General features: G+C 40.7%; 1 protein-coding gene across 1 annotated transcript in view; it reads left to right on the top strand.

Annotated features, from left to right (window-relative positions):
* UBE2E3 (ubiquitin conjugating enzyme E2 E3) overlaps positions 1–10,057 on the top strand; it is a 55,418-nt gene extending 45,361 nt beyond the window's left edge. Inside the window, exons 4-6 of the mRNA XM_030951837.1 lie at positions 4,540–4,672; positions 6,380–6,527; positions 7,544–10,057. Of these exons, the coding sequence (XP_030807697.1) occupies positions 4,540–4,672; positions 6,380–6,527; positions 7,544–7,641 (379 nt within the window). The 3' untranslated portion in view covers positions 7,642–10,057. The remainder of the gene's footprint in view (positions 1–4,539; positions 4,673–6,379; positions 6,528–7,543) is intronic.
* The last annotated feature ends 11,866 nt before the right edge of the window (positions 10,058–21,923 follow it).

The raw sequence follows: 21,923 nt of genomic DNA, 5'->3' as shown, positions 1-21,923 counted from the left end.
TGGCTTGAGTTAGGAGCCAGGCTCCCCATGCTGTTGGTGAAAGGTCACCAGAGGGAGATGGAGCACATTGGTGTTGGGGAGTATTTAGATATTCTGGGGGCTGCAATCACTCTTCTCTCTGCCCTGATTGTCTGGGTAGCCTGAGGGGCAAACATCAGCATCCACATTAGATATCCTGCATAGTAAATATGAATCTCCACCTCTGTGATAAGTTGAAGTTCCTTGAGCCTGGGGAATTTTTCTTCCACTGGAAATGAGTTCATCAAACTCAGAAGCTGAGATGGTGAAGCAAGCAGAGTCCCTACAGATGGGGTCTGTACATTTACCTGAATTGTAAGTGCTGGTGGGATCTGTCACAGCCCCTTTAGTATCTGGTGGTGTCACACTGAACTAGATAATTTAGCTTTAGCTGTGTGTGTGTCCAAAACACAGCCTTTTGTGCTGGTAACATCCTGAGTGCCTTTCTTCCAGAAGGATTTGTAAAAGTCAATTTCCAAAGCTGGTCGAAGATTTCGCAGAGCTTCACTATACTGTAGCATTATGAAGTGGATTTTTCAAGCACAAGATTGTGAAACATGCCTGCAGGCATTTTTCTTTCTTTACTTAGTACCTCCAGTTGAAATAAGAAAAATCAAAAGAGATATCTTATCCCTCTCTTAAAGCACTGACTTCACTTACACTGCTGTAAAAATTATATAGTGACAGAGTTGTGGCTGAGCAGTTTGTGAAGAACTTCCAAGAGTTTTACTCTGGCTGAATCTCAATTTGAAATAAATGTTTGGGAAGGATGGAGGGAGGTCTTTCCTTACATAATTCTCACCCCAGGAGCCCCATTTGGTTTGTTAGCTGCTGCCTTTGTAATAATGAGTAGAGATCTTTTCCAGCCTTCACCATTCTATGATTCTGCCTGCTTGGGTATCACACCTGAAGGTGGAGCCTTTGAGAGGAGAACATGAGAAAATATTCCACCACTTAAGCTTGTGCCATGTAGACGCCTCCAGTGGGTTTTTTTGTTTTTTTTTTTGAGGTGTAGACCAGTACCTTTAGTTCTGTGACACCAATGACATTTCTCATAAGGCTTTTAGAGTCAGTCAGTCAGTCACACTTCACTGTTGGAAGCTTCCAAAAACAAGCACACCCACCCCCCAGTTTGATATATGCTGTTGCAGACTCATATTCTGTATCATAATAAAGCATAACACAGGGTTAACATCAAATTTAGCCGAATTACATTTTCCTTCATCCTTTTTCTTCTCAGTTAGCACAGTCTCAGAACTATGAAGCTGCATTCTGTCGCCAAACTTAGAGTCTTGTGTTTTAGAGGAGAGCTGTTGACAGCAGTGCATTTAGTAAGTGCAGAAAGCAAAATGCTACCAGCATCATTGTAGATTGGAAGTTTCTTGTCCTAGTTTCTTGTCCTGCATTTCGTTCCATGTGGGCAGCTTCAATGCATTTTGATTTAATAAATTGTAACAAAAGCTGAACTTGGATTTCTGTAACCACTGCATTGGGAGTCTAACAGGCTTCTTGCTGGTGTGAATGCTGCTGCATCCACATGAATGCTCTTAACACTCTTCTGGAAAAGCTGTCCTTTGTCTTTGGGAAATTTGAAAGCCAGGGTTCAGCAGAATTAGGTTTGACAGACCTGCTGTGAACCCATGGGCCCCTCAAGTTTAACCTCATGTCTTTTCAAATTTACCATCTGAAGTCACACTTGTAAATTAAATCTGTTCTGTGGACTAGCTTGGCTACAGCATGGTCATAAATCCTTTGTCTTATCTGAATCAGGTATATATTCCTCAGTGAAGTGGCATAATGAATATTTGCTTAGGAAGCAGATGCAGCCAGTTAACTCTAATTTATTTTTAAAAAGCAATCCATCTTTAATGTATGAAGTAAACCTCCCTAATGCTGCAAATAATATTTTGTCATTTCAATTAAATTGCTTTGTTATTCTGTCTGAGATTTTCTTAGCCCATATAAAAATTAATCAAGTGGATTTTTTATTGAGAATGAAGTGTTGGTGCCTTTACTGAATTTGTGATGTTCTGAAGCTAATTTAGTAGGACAGCAGGCTGTTAGCGATGGGCTGCACTTGTATGCTCTGTAGCCAAAACACTGAAATTGTCATTCAGACCTGTTGCTCCATCAAGATTTTGTGTTTTGTGGCTACCAGCTCATGGATGCCCTAGCTCTGACTTGGTAAGTGATTACCAGGTAGTTTGATTCTGGGCTGGTGCTGCGCTTGATCGTGACTGATTCATTGGGCTAGAACATGTCACTGATTTGATCCATCCATTTCATTAATTTGATTGAAATGCATCCAGCTGTTGGGGGTGTATGAAAGAAAGGTACCTGACATGCAGGGCAAGAGCACTAACCTCTCCATTAAACTATAAAGCAGTCATTAGGACATCTTATGCTGAAATTGATTTGCTCCAGAGAAATCTGGTTTTCAAGCACAATGCTAATTAGCTGTAAGCTTGATGAATGTCCAGAATTAATTGAAACATTTCAGTGGCCTGTGTGGGTTTTAAATGTTGTCGTTACTGCCCCAATATTTTCAGTTCTTACACTAATTGGTTTTTAGGGAGCATGAATAAAATTATCTTCTGGAGTGACTGGAGGTACAAATGGTTCATTGCATTACCAAAAATGGACCTGTTTGCTTCTAGATATCCCTTTTTTTTTTCCTTAAAGTGTATCTAGTATTTTGCTTCCACTTTTATGTACGCATTGCAGATAGAAAGAAAGATTTTAGACCCAAACTTTATTTTGACAGCACCTGTAGGGGTTTTTTCCCCCTAGCTGTGCTCTGGAGGCCAATATTCTATTGTTATCTACTTTCATTTTGGCAACAGGAAAATAGCTACAGCTTCATAAAATATTTTTTTGTTTTTATTTAAATAGGATGTCATCCAAATTCCATTATTATTTTGTCCTGTTTATGAAAGAACTGTAACATTTGGTACATGAAATGTCTACAAGATAAAAAGCATCTTGGAAAATTATGAATTGAAAGTGAATTCATAATCAAAATTAGCAATTTTTTTCTCAAATATGATCTTAATGTAAAAATAGCTAAATTTTGGTGGGGGGGGAGGGATTGCAGATCCATAGTGCAGACTGCTTATATTCCTTGTCTCTGATGAGCGTCTCCATGTTTGACTACATAGTAAGGATGGATGTCCAACGTGTTGTGTTACAGACTGCAGACATATATATGACAAATACGTGGGGTGACATGACATAGGAAGAGCCTTTCATTTGTAGGGAGTTTCCTCTGTGTGTCGAGCAGTTCCAGAAACCACAAATTCCCCAGTGTGGTGCCATGCCCTGTCACTCGCTTCATGTGCAATTCACGTGTGACAGTCCTCAGGGCCTGTTCCTGGGCACCACAGAGGGAGAAGGATGGGGCTGCTTCAGCGTGGCTGGGAAATGGAGGTGGTGCCTGGGAAACTGCCCAGGTGGGGAAAACTGAAAGGATCTTTCACAGTGCTGTGTTATTGGCTTATCTACATAGATGTGATTAAGCCACTGTGTCTCCATGAGTTCAATGCTGTTGCTCTCCATAGCAGTCAGGTCAGTAAGTTTGGCTCTCAGCAGGGTGGGTTCAGGACCCTTTGTGGAAGGTTAGGTTAATTTTTATCCAGGCTTGCTAAAGATTTGAATTTTTTGGTGGCTGTTCCTTTGGGGGGCGAGGGGGAGGGGTTTATTGTTTGGTTAGGGTTTTTTGTGAGGAGATTAGATGGTTACTGTGTGATAATAGCATTAGTGACAGCTCAGAAGTTGAGAAAATGCTGGGTCATTATCCATTCTTTCAAACTTTTTTACTTTAATAGTAATTATGCAGTAACCCTTTCCCTGGTGAGAAATGCATGCTTAAAATAAAATATTTTTGGCTTGTTGTCTCATTGCCGATTGCCCAGAGGCATAACACAAATATATCCTGAAGGAACAGTTATTTGGAATGACTGCTGCAAGAAGCTCAATTCCTTGTTGCTTGATTCTCTAGCCCTTCCCTAGTTTTGCTGCCCAAGGGTGTAACATTTCACTCTAGCCTATGAAACAAGTAGCAATAAGTGTGTATCAGTATACTTGAAAGCCACATTTTTTATGAAGATGTGGTCTGCTAAAAGCTTGGAGAAGACAAATGTGGTCAAGATGTAAAACTCCTTTTGTGTACAAATATGATGGCATGGAAATGGTGGTGCAGAAAAGGTGATGAATGGGTGACACAGAAGCTCAGAACAATGACTCAAGAAAATAGATCTGGGGATATGTTTTGGACAGTGAAAAACCAGTAGTGCATGGTCATTCTGTTTCATTGCTGTCTCTCCAAAGGGACATCAGAGTACCCAGCTTTTGTGCAAGTTTAAAACATCTAGCCCACTGAAATCAGCTGGAAATTGGGCAGGTGTTAAAAATAATCAAATGGTTTTTATTCGATAAAATGAGTGCTGAAGGAAATCCATAAAATGCCTCTCTCAAAGGTACATCTGACTCTTTCTTTCCCTCTCCACTTTTTTCTTTACACAGTGCCGGTCCTAAAGGAGATAACATTTATGAATGGAGATCTACTATACTTGGACCTCCAGGTTCTGTATATGAAGGAGGCGTTTTCTTCCTGGATATCACATTTTCATCTGACTATCCATTCAAGCCACCAAAGGTAAGGGTAAGGTTTTTATTGTGCTTATCATTTTCTCATGTGAGAAGAATACAGATTGCAGCCAAGTGACTGCACATCGCTTTCTGAATATCAAATTTGTTTATGGTCTCTTGAAAACTACAAGGTCCAAAATCTTGGCTTGCCATCTCAGAAAAATCCCATCTAATTTGCTTCTTGATTACCACAGTCAGTACTGATTTCCAAACTTCACTAAGTGATAAATAAGATGATAATTCTGATCAACAGGTAAGATCCAAGAAATTTTAGTTCTAGTAGAGGACAACACAAGACTTTCTTATGTTTCCTTCTTCTCATTCTAGCTACTAAAATATATGTATAATAGTCTTTCGTGTTATGAGCCAGATTCCATATTAAATATTATCCGTATTTTTTTTAAAAATAAGAAAAAGCTAAAATAAGTTCACATAGAAAACTGGAGCATTATATTGTGACTTAAAATTGGGTAAATTAGTGTGATGAATTTCCATTATCTTAAAATGTCTATTTACTACTGCTAAAATCAGCAGTCTTGTTTGATAATGTTTTTGAGCAAAAGCTCTTTTTATTAAATTAAACTAATCTTAAATTAAAATGTCAATTCCTTGCTCAGAAATAGTGTGGACACCTAATAAATTGTAATTTACTGATGGATATGAAAGAATTTAAAGGTCATTCCCTTTTCCCCTCCCTTACTGCCAAATAACAGCTCTTGACCAAGTCACCAGAAAAGACACTGCAAAACTCTAACTAAATACATTTTACCACACAACATTCTACAACTTAGATCTTTGGGGGCTATAACTATGTTACTATAAATCTAATACCTTTTTCATTCCCAGAATGATTACAACATAAGGAATATACACTCTGTATTTCACACACCTCTTTAACCCACAGCACTTAGTATGTTCTGAGTTAAGAATGTTATACTGAAGTGATGCACAGTTTTAGACAAATTCCTCATTCAAATCTTGTGGGTTTTTTTAGATCATGATAATTTTAAAATATTTAGGATACATTGTGGCTTCTACTCCGGCCCCAATCAGTATGAAAACGAAAAAATTCCATATGTTCTTGTGCTTTGCGTAATTAAAGCAGTTACATATTTCTCACTTCTTATTTGTGCAGAAAGTTCACATGCTCTATCAATATTAGTCTGAAATAATTTAAGGATGGATTAAGTGTAATAGCATGGTTTTGGCTGTATATTATATTCTGCCTAATGAAGGGTAAGAACAAAGATTTCATTGTTAGTTTAACAAGACTAATTTTCATGGTTTGTATTTAGGCTTTTGAAAGAAAAAGATCAACTAATACTGCGCATGCAGACAAATTCTGTGTACTTCCTCACCTTCAGAAACTACAGTAAAATTACATTTGTGATTAGAATGTTCCTGACGTGGTATGTTCATTAAGTAGCTACCATACTACAAAGTAGGTCCTTATTTTTGTGGGTACTGTTAGAGAGCCTGTATGAAAGCAGTTTATGCCCCTAATCTCACCATGGTAGATTTCTTAAAGGCAGCCCTGGCTACAGAAAATAGTCACTCTCCTGTTAAACAATTGTGGTTTGGAAGCCAAGCAGAGAGGAGCTGCGTCTGCAGAAGCTCTGCGGAACTGGGAGTCCCACAGGCTGCTCAGAGCCAAGGGGCACCATCCCTGGGCAGCACTGAATGACTTTCTCTGTCTCTTATGCTGTGATTTCAGGTTACTTTCCGCACCAGAATTTATCACTGCAACATCAACAGTCAGGGAGTCATCTGTCTGGATATCCTGAAAGACAACTGGAGCCCTGCTTTGACTATTTCAAAGGTTCTGCTGTCTATTTGTTCACTTCTGACAGACTGCAACCCAGGTAAGGAGCTGATAGTTCACTGAGAGACTCTCAGTCATTTGACTTAGTTGCCATGGAATGTAATTTGTATATTTGATTGCATGCAGATTAAATAAAATTTAATATTTTTTAATTTGTGGTGAAGCACTCCATAGTGGATGTGGTCCCTCTTTTAATGGTGTTTTTCACTCTTGTGACACATCAGAAGGTAAATAGCACTAAGTCCCTTTTTTTTCCAAGATATGATGGAGAAAATAAGTTGATGTCATTGAAGGTCTGTATTGAAGGAGGTCCAGCAAAGGAGTGTTCAGTCCAGGAAAGGAGCAACATTCTCCTGAGTTATAAATCCTGCATGTCAGAAGAGGCTGCAGGAAGTCTCTTAAGACAGCGGTTGAAAGGCTTAATCTTGCAAATGTGAGGGAGGTGATGTTCAGAGAGAACTCTCCCTATTTCAAAGACACTTTCTTGATCCTGTGGGGAGGGGAGGAGCTCCATGGAAGCAGTACAGATTCTCAGCAGCAGTGTGTGACCAGTGTCATTAGGCAATAGATGCTAATTGCCTGCGGTCAGAGCAGGAACTGAGCAATCGTGCTAAGGGACCGTTCATTTACAGAAAGTGGTCACAGTTAGGGAGAAATGGATCAGCCTCTTAGGTACAAAGCCTTGATGGCTCCTGAAGGGCTCCCCTCGGTGTGTCCTGCAGCTCTGATGCTCTAACTCCCACTAGTCCTGTGCACCTCCCTGACAGGAGGGTGCTGGGCAGCTGCTGAATGTGTCCCGCAGGCAAAGGGCTGAAAGCAGAGCACCTGCCTGAGGCAAGATTCATTCATATGCAGATAACCACAATAGATTTTTCCTGTTTGTTGTGCTTTGTTCATTTGTGCTTTCTTGGAAATGTCTTATATGATGACAGCTCCACTATATTTTTGGTCTAAACTATATTTTTGAATGGATGCTGTGTTTTAAAATATGTTTTAACTTGGGGGTTTCTGTTACTTATGGGTGGATTCTGATGCATTTTGTCCTGCCTTTTGCAGCTGATCCTCTGGTTGGAAGCATAGCCACTCAGTACCTGACCAACAGAGCAGAACATGACAGGATAGCCAGACAGTGGACCAAGAGATATGCAACATAAATGACAAACTACTTGTGCAGTGTGAAGATGCAGAAGGCAACTTTGCAGTGTGCAACAAATCTTTATAGCCTTTACAATACGGACTTCTGTGTATATGTTATACTGATTCTACTCTGCTTTTATCCTTTTGAAGACTGGGATACTGCCCCCCAAAAAGGTAAATGCTATCAAGAGTAGAAGTTTGTAGCTGTAGATTAGTTATGTTTAAAATGCCTACTTGCAAGTCTTGCTTCTTTGGGATATCAAAATGTATTTTGTGATGTACTAAGGATACTGTTCCTGAAGTCAACCAAATATTATAGTGCATTTTAGCCTAATTCATTATCTGTATGAAGTTATTAAAGGTAGCTGTAGATTACTAGGAATTATGTCATTTGTATTAAACCCAGATCTATTTCCAATATGTGGTACATGCTGTTGTGAAAACTGTTTTAACTTTTACCTTTGTCAGTTTGTAATGAAAGGATTTCCTTTTTCCCTTTGTAGCTCAGAGAGCACCCAGTGTATCATCTCAAACACAATAAACATGTTCCCCAAGGAGTAGTTTCTTTGTTTTCCTATTTTAAATTAATATTTTAATAAATTTAGTTATAGTAACAAGGCAAGGCCAATGTATCACAGATCCCTGTGGATAATTTTTAAATTAATATGCATAAGCAAAGGCTTGCTATTAAATATTTAATGCACACCTGTGGATTAAGTTTTCCCTGTTTTGTTTTTAACAGAACAAGTGAAATTTCTTAAAATTTTCTGAAATTTAATACTTTTCAGCTCTTTCTCAAGTTGAAATGATCACATTTCATATGCTTACTCCAGAAGTTAATGTAGCTGGTTGCTTCAGGGCCAGTCCTGCTCTCAGAACAGGCTGCCTCAGTCTTGCTACAAAGGTTTTTTGCAGGAGGATGGCCAAGTTAGAGATAGTCTGGTGCTTTTTTTTTCTGAGTAAAGCAAGTTGGACTTGCTGACCTAGAGAACTGAGTTATCCATTGAAAAAGGTCTTCCAAAACATGATTGAACACTGTATCATCTACCCAGAAAAGAGAGGAGTACAATGAATTTAATCAGATTTATATGACATAAAAACATTTGTGGGAGAAATAACCTTTCTTAGTAAAAATGAAATCTGTAAAAGTGTTTTAGACTACCTTTTCCCCCCTTCACTTCCTGCCTTGGAAATTTTGTAACATCTGTAAGTACGAAAATACAGCTTTATAGTACATACAGTTTAAAAGGTAGAGTCACTAATAGTTTTATAATTTAAGCTTTTATAGTTTGCCAGTCACAGTATCGATTATAAAAAAATACACTTGATTCCTTTAAATGATTTTAAAATTACACTTAATTTTAAATTTTACAATCTCCCTTACTACCTGGTGTTTTTGGAGATAACCTAGCACTTCCATCCATAAGATGCTCTGCTCATTTAATATATGAAAGCTGAAAGTTAATTTTAAATATTAAATCAATACAAAAAATACTAAAGATTTAGATCTAAAATTAACTATTACTATACAGGTCCCTGGTTTTTGTATCACATAACCTTTGACCATGAATTTTCCACCCTACTTTAAATATTTCTACAGATGCCTGAAGGTGGCTTGAAGAACTGTGTATCCCAAATATGTCAACCTAGAAGCCAATCTCTCTTGGTAGCTACAAGATAACTTTAGAGTTCAGGTTAAAAAGTGCAAAAGGGAATGAGAAACAGGACCTGGCAGGTGAATATGCCTAAGTCAGGTAACAGACTAATGCCAGGAGATGAAGTGCTGGAAATCACTGCTGAAGGTGACCAGAATTTCTTGTCATGTCATTGGATGTGTGAGAAATAGCACAGATTGGCAAAGAAACAAGGGGCTATCACATCCGGGCTGCACGTCTAAAGTCTGCTCCCTGCTGACCATTAGTGCACTCGTGGGCCACAGGGTGCTCCTACACCACTCCAGTGACCTTCCAGTGGAGAGCAAACTATGGAGTTCTTGCACTAACTGTGTTGCCTACAGAATTTACAGATATTTATATCATAAAATATTCTGCTATAAAAATACAGGTTTTAATTCTAATTTTAATGTATTTTGGGTTTGTATTGTACCTACAGCTTCAGATACCTAGGTGTACAAATGGGATGCCTTGTTAGTGTTGCCCCATCTTGCCTTCCTTGCAATTGGATCCTTTACACTGAATTCCCATCCTCTTTTTTTTTTTCTGTTGGTTTGTCATGATTCTGTTCTTTTTTAATGTAGATTTTTTTTGTGTGTAAATTTTATATTTACTGAAGTAAAGGTTGTTTTGTGTAAACATTTAAACTTTAAAAGAAAAAGAAAAGAAGCTAATTTTGTTTCTCAAGTTCTCTCTGCTAAACCATGCAGTAGAAAGAAATTTGTATTGTTAAATAAATCAATTAGTTGTTAAATGAGAATGTGTGTCTGTTTTCATGGTGAGGGAAGTAGCCTCTGCTGGAAATATATCCAAAGCACTGGTTGTGAACAGCATCTGTTGTTTCAAACTATTTCCTTCCTGGCTGTGCTGGTGTGAATCCTGTATGCTACCAAAGAATGGCACTGATCCTCTTTTACAATTTTATGAAGATAGAACAGAAAATTATCACCAGTCACTAGGCTGTGTATTTGGGAAACAGTGAACTGAAATGACATTTTTGTGTAAAGCTGAAGATACTGCACATGCCCTCTTCTTCATTTTGAATGGGGTTTTCTTTTTCTGTTGTCTTTGGGATTTGAATGGGGAATGCATGCATCTTGCTGGGAAGCTGCCCAAACTAGGTTCCATGATGATCTGTCATAAAGAGATCTAGTGTGGAAACCAGCAGTCCCAGCCTGTGACACATCTGAGGAACAGAGAGGGGCAAACACCTCTTCAACTGAGCTGGTGGCTACATTCAGAGCAAGTGAGAAGGGATGGGTAAATGTAAGTGTTTAAAAAATAAAAATACTGCATATAATGGAGAGGCTAATAAATATCAGCCTTGTTGTTTCTGCAGTAACATGTTCTTGGTGTCAGTGATGTGTGGTGTGCCTGATGTAGAGACAGTCTCACTGATCAGTGCTGAGTAGAGATTGTTCCAAGTCTATAGCCAGGAAGGGGAGGGAGTCATAGAAAGGAAGACCACAGGGCAGCCCAAGCCATGGGCCAGGCTTGTGCAGCCTTGTAAGGAAATCAACTGCACCAGATCTGGTTCATGCTCTGCTCCCTCCCTACCCTTTGGGGGAAAAGGAAACTCTTTCAGGCTTTGTGGTACACCAGTTCCTGTTCTGTACCAGCTTATTTTTGTCATTGGTATTGCTGAAAATGAGACCAAGCTTCTTCCTTTCTTCACCTTCATGTGTGAGAACCAGATTTGTGGCCTGTCAGGGGTGTTCTCACCTGCCTGCACCATGACAGGAAAGCTGCAGGGCTGAAGAGCTTTGCAGTGGCTGTGTGCAGTTCTGAGCCACAGGGCAGCCCTGGTTGCACGGCTTCCCCAACGCCCTGCCTGAGTCCCCTCAGTGCTGGAGGGAAGAAAGCTGCAGACCACAGCAGCTTCTACAAAGAGCTCATGGCCTTCTACCTCTGAGGTTCTGTTTGTGCAGGCAGAAGCACCAAAGGCAGGACTCCTGACTCCAGGCTGAAGAATTAATTCCACCTTGCCTGCATTTTCTTCAGCAAAAATCATCAATGTACGTTTATATGAAAGCAGGAAGTCTTGTGCAGGAATCCTGGACGAAAGCAGTTACAGAGGACAGTGACAGTAGTGTGACTAAAGTGCAATTTGATTCAGCCATAAACCAGCATTGTATTGTGGCAGCCTGTGCTATAGCCAGGGAAACAAGATGCATTTGAGAACTTGACACTGCTTTATGCACAGTGTCCCTTCAACTTCTCCTTGGTGACACCACAGGCATTTGTGTTGCACAGTAACTTCCAAGGCTGAGCCCCCACTCCCTTTCCTTCACTAACCACTCCTGCCTCAAGGTGGCTGCAGACAGGTTCCAGGGCAACAGGAGGGATTATGTAGTAGAGCACTGGTTCCAAAGGGAGGAGCAGGGCACGGCTGCCTGTACTGCTGCCTGACCTTGCAGTGAGAGTTGGACGCATTCAAGTGTTCAGCTTAGATGAGAGAGCAGAATATGTAGCTGGGAAATATTGGCTGGAACATTTGCAGCACACCAAGGCTTTTCCTTTTTTAATCCTTTTAAAGGGAAGCCTGCTTCAGCTTGTCTCTTCCCATCTCTGCATGCATGTCTCTGGAGGGCAGCTATGACTTCTTCTGTTGCTGGGTAGAATAGATGGCATCCAACACACTAGCAACAATTTGGGGATCCTTAAAAATAAAAACTGCCAGGAATAGATAGAAGAGGCACAGTATGAAATATATATGTGTATATATATATATATATATATATATATATATATATATATATTCTCCCTTCATGGGGACTACAGGCTCTGCATCTAGAGGCATCTAAGATGTGGTGGGACCACATGCATGAATATAAATGCATAGAGTCTTCTCCTTGCTATCGCTCTTCCACAGCTGAGGTGTGGATGGCCTTATCTATTTATATGCTGCTTTCAAGTCTGTTCTCCTGGATCCCATTGATGATTTTATGTGTCATCATTATTATCAGTTCCTAGTAACCTCTTTTTTTCCAGGCTGGAAAGTCCTCATTTATTTAATCTCTGCTTATATGGAAGATGCTCTGAAGATCCTGGGCACCCTTGTCTGTACATTTTGTAATTCCACTCTAGCTAATTTAAAGGAATGAGCTCCACACTGCATGCAAAATATGAACTCAAAGTTCATCTGGAACAATGTTTTCTGGTTTGATCTGTTTGCCTACTATTTCAGAATGCTTTGCCTCTTTGACCTTTATTGCTTAGCTAATGCCTTCATTAAATTGTTCAGAGAGGCTGGGATCTCTTTCTGAGCAATAGCTAATTTTAACCTTTTATGTAGATCTAACAAATGTCTTTCTCAATACCTACTGCTTTATATTTATCAACACCAAATTAATATGTGATCTTATCTCCCACTTCTCAGAAACATGAAATCCTTCATGACTCCTGGCAGTAAATTTTAGCTTAGTCTGCTTTGAATATTGACTCTGTGTGCGTGCTGCATGCACCAGGGGTGGGAGGTAACAGCAAAAGTAATAGCAAAGTGCAGTGGACAGGTCTGACTGCCAAGAAGTGATGGGTCCCTGAGGACAAATTATCATCTGGCTTCTGAATGGCACAAATGAAAGCAGCTGCCAACCGTTTTCATCAGTCTGGGCTTTGTCTCCCTCTACAGAACAAATGTCAGGTCATTATTTAAAGAGGAGCTCAGCATGGGTAAATTTCCAGAGTGCTGAATGAGCTGTCATCCTGAAGATTAGTTTTCTGGATATCATATAGGTAGACAGGGTGAATCACAAATCTTGTGGGAGACCATTCCTCTGAACACAGCCAGTGGATGCGTGTCTGAAGGATACAGCTGGGTTGGAAATCTGCAGCCTAGCATGCATTCACGGTGCCAGGCAGCAGTAGTGGGCCTGCAAATGCAGAAGTGATAAATGGGAAGGGAATGAAGCTACTACTGAAGTACAGCAGAGTGTGATGGCATTTCTTATACTCAGGAAGGCAGCTTTGTGCAAGTGCAGAAGTCTAGGGTTGTGTTTATGTACTCCAGCATTTTAAATGCATGTACTTCTGTGAAAATTTGCACCAAGCTGAGACTGTTGACCACATGCTAAATAAACGTTACCAGTACTTACCGTTCCTAATTTATAGACAGTGGACTTAAAGTGATAGACAATTTTAAAATTGTAGTCAGTTTCTGAGGAGAAATATTAATACATGCTATGCTATTCTGCTCCTTCCTAGGTTTCCCTGTTAACTGGGAAGCAAATATACTGCCTTTCACTGAAATGATCAGTTATCACAGAAAAGTGACATTTTTATTCTATTCACTATTACATGTTGCTGTTTTCAAATAGCGCTTTTTTTCATCAGTATGGATTTGATGAAGAACGAAAAACATTAAGATATCAATTAAGCTTCATTCATTGATTACTGTAAAAATAACCTGAATTACCTTTCTTAAATGAAAAACATTAGTGTTAGTCCAGCTAATTTCCTACCTTTCCATGTAGGGGGAAGAAAACAAAAAGAGCCAGGGAAACAGTCAAACCCCGCGAGAAGTTTTCCCTCCAGTCGCCCTTCCCAGACGCCATTGTAGGGGCGGATCGAGCGCCGCGAGGTGGCGCTGCCGCACCGGCTACGGCCGCGCCGGGGGCTTCGGCCGCGGAGTGACGGAGCCCGCGGGCCCGCTCCGGGGACGGTGCCGCAATCCCCGCAGTCCCGGCCTGTGCAGGAGCTGCACGCCGGGCTCCCCTCGCCCGGCAGAGCAGCGGGGGAAGCTGCGAGCCCGCACCGGCACCCTGGGAGCAGAAGGGCGAGACCCCGAGGCTTCCCCTGCCCGTGGGGATGGATGTGGATGCTTGCAGGAGCGATTGCTGCCTATTCTGCTCGACAGCCGCCGCACGTTGCACTCTAAGGACAGAAAATTCGCTTTAAATGTAGTTTTACCCCAAAACTGTTAAAAATTAGAAGCCGCAATAGATTAAGTGAAGTAGCTGCTCCTAGCCCCATGCTCCATCTCTCTCAAGTTCATTAAGCTGCTTAGCTCCACAAAGTTAAATAGCACTTACGTAAATCCAACAGCTCTAGGGAACACGAAGCGTTGGTGCACTGGCCGGTGCCTGTCAACTTGCTCATTCTCTCGGAGTGTCTCTTTCTCCTCAGACAGACGGACCATATATTTAGAATAGTGCTGCTGCTGCACTTCGATGCCTCTGCTTCCAAAGAGCAGGCTGTTTAAGAAAATAAACACACAAGTTAAGAAGAGATATTTTCTATCATTATTAGCTATCTTTCAAACTTAAATCTTTGCAGATGGATAGATTTAGTCCAGATGGAGTAAAATATCATGTTCAGTTTCTATTTCATTTAGGAAATTAAATATTAGACTCCTGGCATCAGTAAGTTATTTTCCCTCTTTTTACAGGCCACATTCATTCATATGTCCCACTCTAAAACCAGGCCTTGCTGTCCACTGGTTTTCTCTCATTAACAAAGGACTCTGATGGTGCTGCTTCCTTTCCTCCTTTTGCAGCCCATTATGCTGCTCGGGCTCAGAGTTCATCCAAACCTGTGCCATTTGTAGGGGCACTACTGCTCTGTAGGCCAGCAAGGCTTTTCCAAGATTTTGACATGTATTTGGCCACTTGAAAGGTTACCTCAGCTAAACATCGTAAATCAGGTAAAGCTCACAGAGGTGACTTGTGTGTCTCTCAGCTTTCAGCTCCAGTGCTACGCTTGCCCACTCAGCCATAGTGCCTAACACTGTTCCTGTTTACCCCTCCGGCAGCAGTTCCCCAGTGTAACAAACGGAGTTGTGCTGGTCTGGCACTCTCTGTTTAAAAATGACGTATGGTGAAGTATTTTAAATTTACCAAATTGCTAATGATTTTCAAAGGCTTTAATTGAGTGATTATAGCAGCCATTGATTTTTCAGGCTTCAACCTACACTATAATTCAGACACCGCGCAAAGGAAGTCATGCACAATCGGATTTAGCCATCATTCACAGTGAGGCCTGTGCAATTACCACTGCAAACGTCAGGCATTGTGTTTGCCTTATTAACTTACATTAGGAACCTGTAGTGAAGCTGTGAAATAGCAGTTGTCTTAAGACATTTCCTGTGGTAGGGTTTTTATTAAAGACATTTACATAGCCATAAACTGCAAAGGAGGATGTTTGATGCAAATTGATGAGATTTATGTTTGAATGTGTTGCACTGTCTGCAAATGTGCTGGAAATCCTACAAAAGTACTGCTACATCCACAGACTGCATTGGGAGGAACCAGTACTGCCTGGCTGTGGGCTTTTTAAGCATTTAGCAATTTTGACAGTCAGCAGTGGTGCTTGAAAAGCTGGTTAAAAATGACTGGATTTTTTGCAATCAGGCCAGGATTCAGGTTGAAAGTTGGGCACAGGGCAGTACTGTGGGAGGTCTCATAACACTATACCTCAACCCTAGGCACTGCATAGCCTATCTGCCCCATCTATCACACTGATGAGACAGTTGCTACTACATGAGGAACCTTCCTGCTCACTCCCTTGGGATATTGGACCTTCTACCTGCTGTTAAGCCAGGCTAGACTTCGGGAACCTTCAAATTTCTAGTTAGAGGAGAAGCTACAAAGGATGAACATTTCACAACCCAACTCAGTTTTTTTGTATAATGGCAGTCATTCAGAGCTAAGAAACATTTGCAGTAATATAAAAACACTCACAAAATTATGTCCCAGCATATGTCACGGTTGAGATGACCACAATACATAGAGCATCACCATACAATTTCAGAAGGCTTTAAGCATTTACCCGTGCAGAGTAACACCATACCCCATCAGAAGGCTTCAAGCGTCTGCCCATACAGAGTAACATCGTGACACTTCAGAAAACTACAAGCATCTGTTTTCTCATTCTTCAGCACAACCTTTTATACCATCATGGCTCATCCATTGCACCTGTGTGCCCCTCATGGTTCATGCATTGCACCTGTGTGCCCTCTGTTCCCTTTGGTGATTGGTCAGTGCACCTGGGCACTCCCTGGCTCATTACCTTCAATACTGGTCACCTGTCCTGCACAGCTGTACCCACTGGGTATGAGACTCAGCCATAGCCCCACTCCCAATTACCACAAACTGTGTGCCTATAAAGTGAGAATCAAATGAAAAAGGTATGTGAGAGCAATTTAACAACCTGTTCTTTGGTATTAAAACCCCAGCTCTTCAGAGGGAGTGGATGAGGTCCTGCCAATGTCCTGGGATGCACACATTTGAGAAACATGAAGTCCTGACACAGGAAAGTTTAAAATTCCTCAGGGTTACTACATGCTCTCACGTGCCAGAACTGACTTTTACTGTGAGGATCTGACTGTCTCTTGGAATCTAAGACTAATGATTTTTTTCATTGTAGTCAACTGAGGGAACTGAATTAGCTCTTTTCAGGTCTTGTCCCCCTGTTATTTTCACCCTTAAATTTACAGTAGCTCCTGCTTTCATTGTCATATAATTGACTCCGTCATTCCCAGCCATTTTTAGTGCTGCACTGGGAAAGAGGCTTTGGGAGCTGCTTCTGCAGGTTTGGGACCAACTAATTTACTGTAGCAAGTGCCAAGCAGGCTGCAAGCACCAGATGAGTACACCTTCCTCGTGGCATATGCACCAGTACAAAAGATTTTTCTCCCGAGACCATCCTTCCAAGCCTCACTAATGTTTTCTTTACCACCCACTTTAAGCATTTTGAAAGAAGAGTTAACCTCCTTCAATTTGTTATTATGAAATACTAATGTGGAGGTAGTGCTTCAGTCTTAAATTAATATAAGGTTAACAGTCACGGCGGCTGAGTGATGGGGAAGCAGAAGTGGCTCTGGCTGGCATGCAGAAGGTCCCTGGAGGCCATCATACTGGCAAGAATTATTGCCTGAAGGGCAATTACATTGGCAAGCATCAGCTGGAGCACAGTGCACCCTACTTTCTCACCTCATCATGCCAATTCATGCCGCCAGCTTTGTTCTGACACCCATCCTCTATCACAGGAGCAGGTGGCAAGGAGCCAGCTCTGCTCAGCATGGGAGTCTGTGCTCCTCAGAGAGCCCAGAACTGAGGGCCAGCTCAGCTTCCACTGTGGCTACAAAAATTCAACACAATGCAAAGGGCAGAAACAAAGCCCAACTGAATAGAACACTAAAGCTTGGACTAGTCTAAAGAACTTTTCTGTGAACAAGAGGAGCGAGAGAGTGGGAACAAATAAAATAAAACACATTCTGGAGCCAGACCTGACTGGTGGCAAATTGACAGATGGACAGCTCTACTCATCCTCCTGCTAGGGAATGGGGTGGTCATTCAACTGTGAGACAAAAGACGTGGACAGGAAGGTGCAGATTTCCCCATCCTGGCTTCCATCTTGCCACATTCTGGGACAGCTGTGGTCCCACTGGACTTCTGTTGCTCTAATCCCATGAGGGTTAGGGATGGAGTTGGGAGGCAGACAAAGCCTGGGCCTGGGCTGGAGAACTATAGGATGGAGGCCACCAAAGGAGAGGCTGTGCTGCCCAAAGCTGGTCTCTGCATGAGCTTATCCTCTGGTCCCTGGCCAGGTGTCTCAGGCTCAGCCTGAGACTAGAGTTAGAGATAAAGGACTAGAGTTAGGGATAAAGCTGATTCTGAAACTGTTGGATTATTGCCATTTTTGTTTAATAAATTAAGAAATTATGAGAAGACTGGAAGTCTAAGATTGAGTGACCACAGAAAGTACCTGTAAATGAAAAAGAGAAGTACCACAGCTCTAATTGTTGCAGACAAAATGTTATTTTTGCAGAGCTACCCTGTAGTAGTACCCAAAATATGCTTTCATTTTGCTCCAGAAACCAAGACATATTTTGAAAAATAAAATAAATAAGAATCAATAGCATAGTTTAGTCATCATCTCTAAATGTTTACATGCCACTTACTGGCACTTTGCTTGCCCTATACGTCTTTTTTAAATGCCTTCAGCATTAAGAAATGAATGTTCTTTTTCTGCAAGAACTCCACCTTAGCTGAAAATAAGGAGAAAAAAAAGTGGTAAGAACAGAAAAAATAAGTATTTGACTTTACACGTATATGCAGTGAATAGCCCAGATGTCTTCCATGAAAGATTTGAACATCACCAGCTAAATTTTTCTTTTGGCCCTACACCAGCTGCACCAAACCCAACAGATACTGCACTGCTGCAGATGTGGGAGATTTGAGCCTACACTAAATTAAAAAGCAATCATTCAACATATATCAGGCATCACAGTGTTGAATCATGATAGGAAGCCCTGCCAGCCCCACTCTGCCCCACACATTCAGCGGCTACTACTGCGCACTGAGGACTAAGGACTGTCCCCATTGAGAGCTGCAATTTCCAGCCCTCTAGCAGCTGACAAGTGAATGACAGGCCAACCCAACTCATTAAACCAGCAAACAAGGAACAGAGGGGAAAAAAAAGATGTAGCTTTGTGCAGCTGCCTTACATTACATCAGCTCAGTGTGGGGTCAGATATGTGCTAGAGCTGGGTGAAAACGGGTGAGACTGCATAGCTGTGAGGAGGAGCAGAGACACAGAGACAAGGGAGGGTGGGAAGGTGTCTGCTCTTCTCAGCGAAGTGAGCTGCCCTCTTCCTGCAGAGTGCTTAACTGCTTGCTTAAATATAAATCAGTCCTAAACTGGGGCCTGGAAGTTTTTCAAGATGAGGACCCTATCTTCAGATTTGAAGGTGCTCTGCTCCTGTCAAACAACTGCAGTTCTTCCTTTCCTTTCACATTCCTTTCTAGTGATATCCAGTTGTATTCAATTACAAATAACCTTGGAAATCTGGCACAGGTAGATCTTCCTGATTGGTTATCAGGAATGTCATATTAAACATTATATTATCTCCACTCCTTTAACAGATAAGTCCATTATCTCCTGTTGGTGTCTGGTCAATTTTCCTCTCTACTGAATGCTTCCGTTTCATGATGGAGAGGCACATGTTAGAGCAGGCATTTCTAAGGCCTTATTTATTACCTGTCTGTGGTGCTTTAGCTCTCTCATTCAGACTTCATGACTTATAAATGGACTCAAGATACATGATGAAATAAGTTGTCTTTCTCTTCAAATACAAATCTTGTTTTATTTCATTATTTCTATATTCATGATATTTATTTGTTCTTATTCAGCCAGAGTAATGTCAGCAGGGCTTACTAATAGCTCCAGAAATATGCATTTTTCTTTCCAGTCTTCAGTAGATTTATATAAAAACACAGCTACATTTTTTCTCTAGGCTGTGAGTTGCATATTTTTTCACAGCATCAATATTGCCCTTTTTTTATACCTGCAACCTAGAAAAAAACTATCAGCATGGTCTCCCTACCTATTTTAAGTCCATATATGTCTCTATTACCTAAAAGTGGATTTGAATGTGTACCTGCAGCATGTGTAGAGGCATGATTTCTCACTCTTGTTCACTGTGGGTTGCAAAGTATATTCAGTGTCCATTCCCCTCATTCATCACTTCTAGGTATTGGATAGTGAGTTCCAGTGGACAGTGATCAGTAATACACGCTGCAGCCACCCTTGGTTCACATTTCCCTATTTTTCTTTCCTATTTGTCAGGGGACCACAGTGCCAGGAACTCGAGCCCCAGCACACAGTGTCAGCTACTGTAGTGACATACACAGAGATGCTCAGCACCAGGATATGAGGGAGATGGTTTCCTCTGAATGCGTAATTACAAATTAGTTAGGCTTCTAACAAAAAAATTCATGCTCAGGACCTGTGTGTTCACTTTGGGAAGAATAGTGCTGTAGAAGCTGAGTAGGTGGGAAGGGAAGCATGCAGAAATTAGCACATTAAGGGCTGTGCAAATAGAAGTTGGTGCAGTTTCAGATTCTGGGAGGACTTGAAGATTAAGTCATTTGGATAAGAATGTCAAATAATAAGTAGCACCTGGGCCCTTGCCTAGAGTTTCGAGTACAGTCTTTACCAATGTTCACATTAATATGTATTTTTTTCTCAATTCTGAAGAATCTAGCTCCAAATGATCAAATTTTATGTGAGGTCCTGTTCCAGCCTATTTTTCAGATGCATTCACAGCAGCTAATTTGGGGAATGATCTGGTCAGTTTGGGCTTTTGAACTCAAACCTCTATGCTCCTGAGCATGTCATCTACTCCAGAGTCAATTCATTGCTAATTAGCACAAATCACAGGGACATAATCTTTGGAAAATACTGCTGATGCACAGTAGTGCATTTCAACACAGTATCCAGTACTGAGATGTGATTTGTTGGGAACATTGTTATAAATATTCTTTGCACAAGAGAAGCATGGCTAAGAAGAAAACCTTATCTAATCCTGTTTTATGCCACATGCCAGATTAAATGTATCAATTGCTGTCATACAGGATCCAGATGTAAACATGCTGTCAGCTTTAAACAGTATTTTAATTTTATAAAAATATAAACCCTGTGGCTGAAATGTTTTTTTCTGGTTTCTCTTTCCCATGTTGGATTAAAACATCAACAGCTGTGAAAGAATGTTTCCAACCATGCTACAGGATCTTATTATTAAAATACTGTCCATACATAATGTCCAACAAAAGAAAATTTTAAGTCTTGAACTCTCTGCTTCTGCTGCACACACATGAACAAATACCAGGCTTAACATTCCAGAATTCCCTTTCATCCCAAAACAGAATTATTGCTGACATTTCAAAAGTCATGGAATAGAAAAAAACCACAAACTTTACAAATACCAAAGGGAATTTTATTGGGCAGTGGGCTGAGAGAAGGTCAGGATTTTTCATTTTGGTGTCTCCATTTGCATGAGTGCCTTCCAGGGCACCACCATCAGCATCTGAGCAGCCAGAACAAAGTGGCTTCACCTGATCAAAAGCACAAAGGGGATTTTCAATAATTTCTATGAAAGATAATATTGATGAACATCATGTGTTCTTGCAAAAATTTGGTTACAACAAAACTATTTTTCTTCAATGAGGAAAAAAAAAGATCTCTTCTGAAAGATAAAGCCGGGAACAGTTCATAGTGCAGGGATGGTTACAGACAAAAGCTTTTGCAAATTTTGTGAACAATGCAAAATTAGACGCATAAACCTCATAGCTCTGTGAAATTGTTCAGTAAATACATATGTACACTTTGTAGGGTGTTTCCCTTCACTACTGTTTTGTTCTCATCCACACCTATGTGAAACTAGAATCACTTCCCCCAAGCTGTTCTGCTTGAGACATTTTCATGTTTCTGTGCATGAATTTCTGATTTCCTCTCTTTATGTTTTGTATTTATCTCTTTCTTTAGTCCCATTTGTAGAGTCCTCCTTTCAGTCCTCCTTCAATTATACTGGGGATTTATACACCCTGCTATTTCAGTGAGGAAAAGAAATATCCTTCTCCTATTCTATTCTATTCTATTCTATTCTATTCTATTCTATTCTATTCTATTCTATTCTATTCTATTCTATTCTATTCTATTCTATTCTATTCTATTCATGTTGAATTTATAACTACACTTTGGAGTAGGATGCTTTTTATAGTTCTTTTTAGCCAAAAGGGAAAATCTAATTAAACCAAGAAGAAGTGGCAGGCCCTGATCTGCTGCACATTTGAGGGAACATTAAACTTTGCTGAGGAAAAAGACCCTCCTCATCTCTACCAAATCAA

Source organism: Camarhynchus parvulus, chromosome 7 (assembly GCF_901933205.1).
Source record: "Camarhynchus parvulus chromosome 7, STF_HiC, whole genome shotgun sequence".
Classification (NCBI taxonomy): domain Eukaryota; kingdom Metazoa; phylum Chordata; class Aves; order Passeriformes; family Thraupidae; genus Camarhynchus; species Camarhynchus parvulus.
The sequence above is the reverse complement of the archived record's forward strand: the minus strand, read 5'-3'. Positions and strand labels throughout refer to the sequence as shown.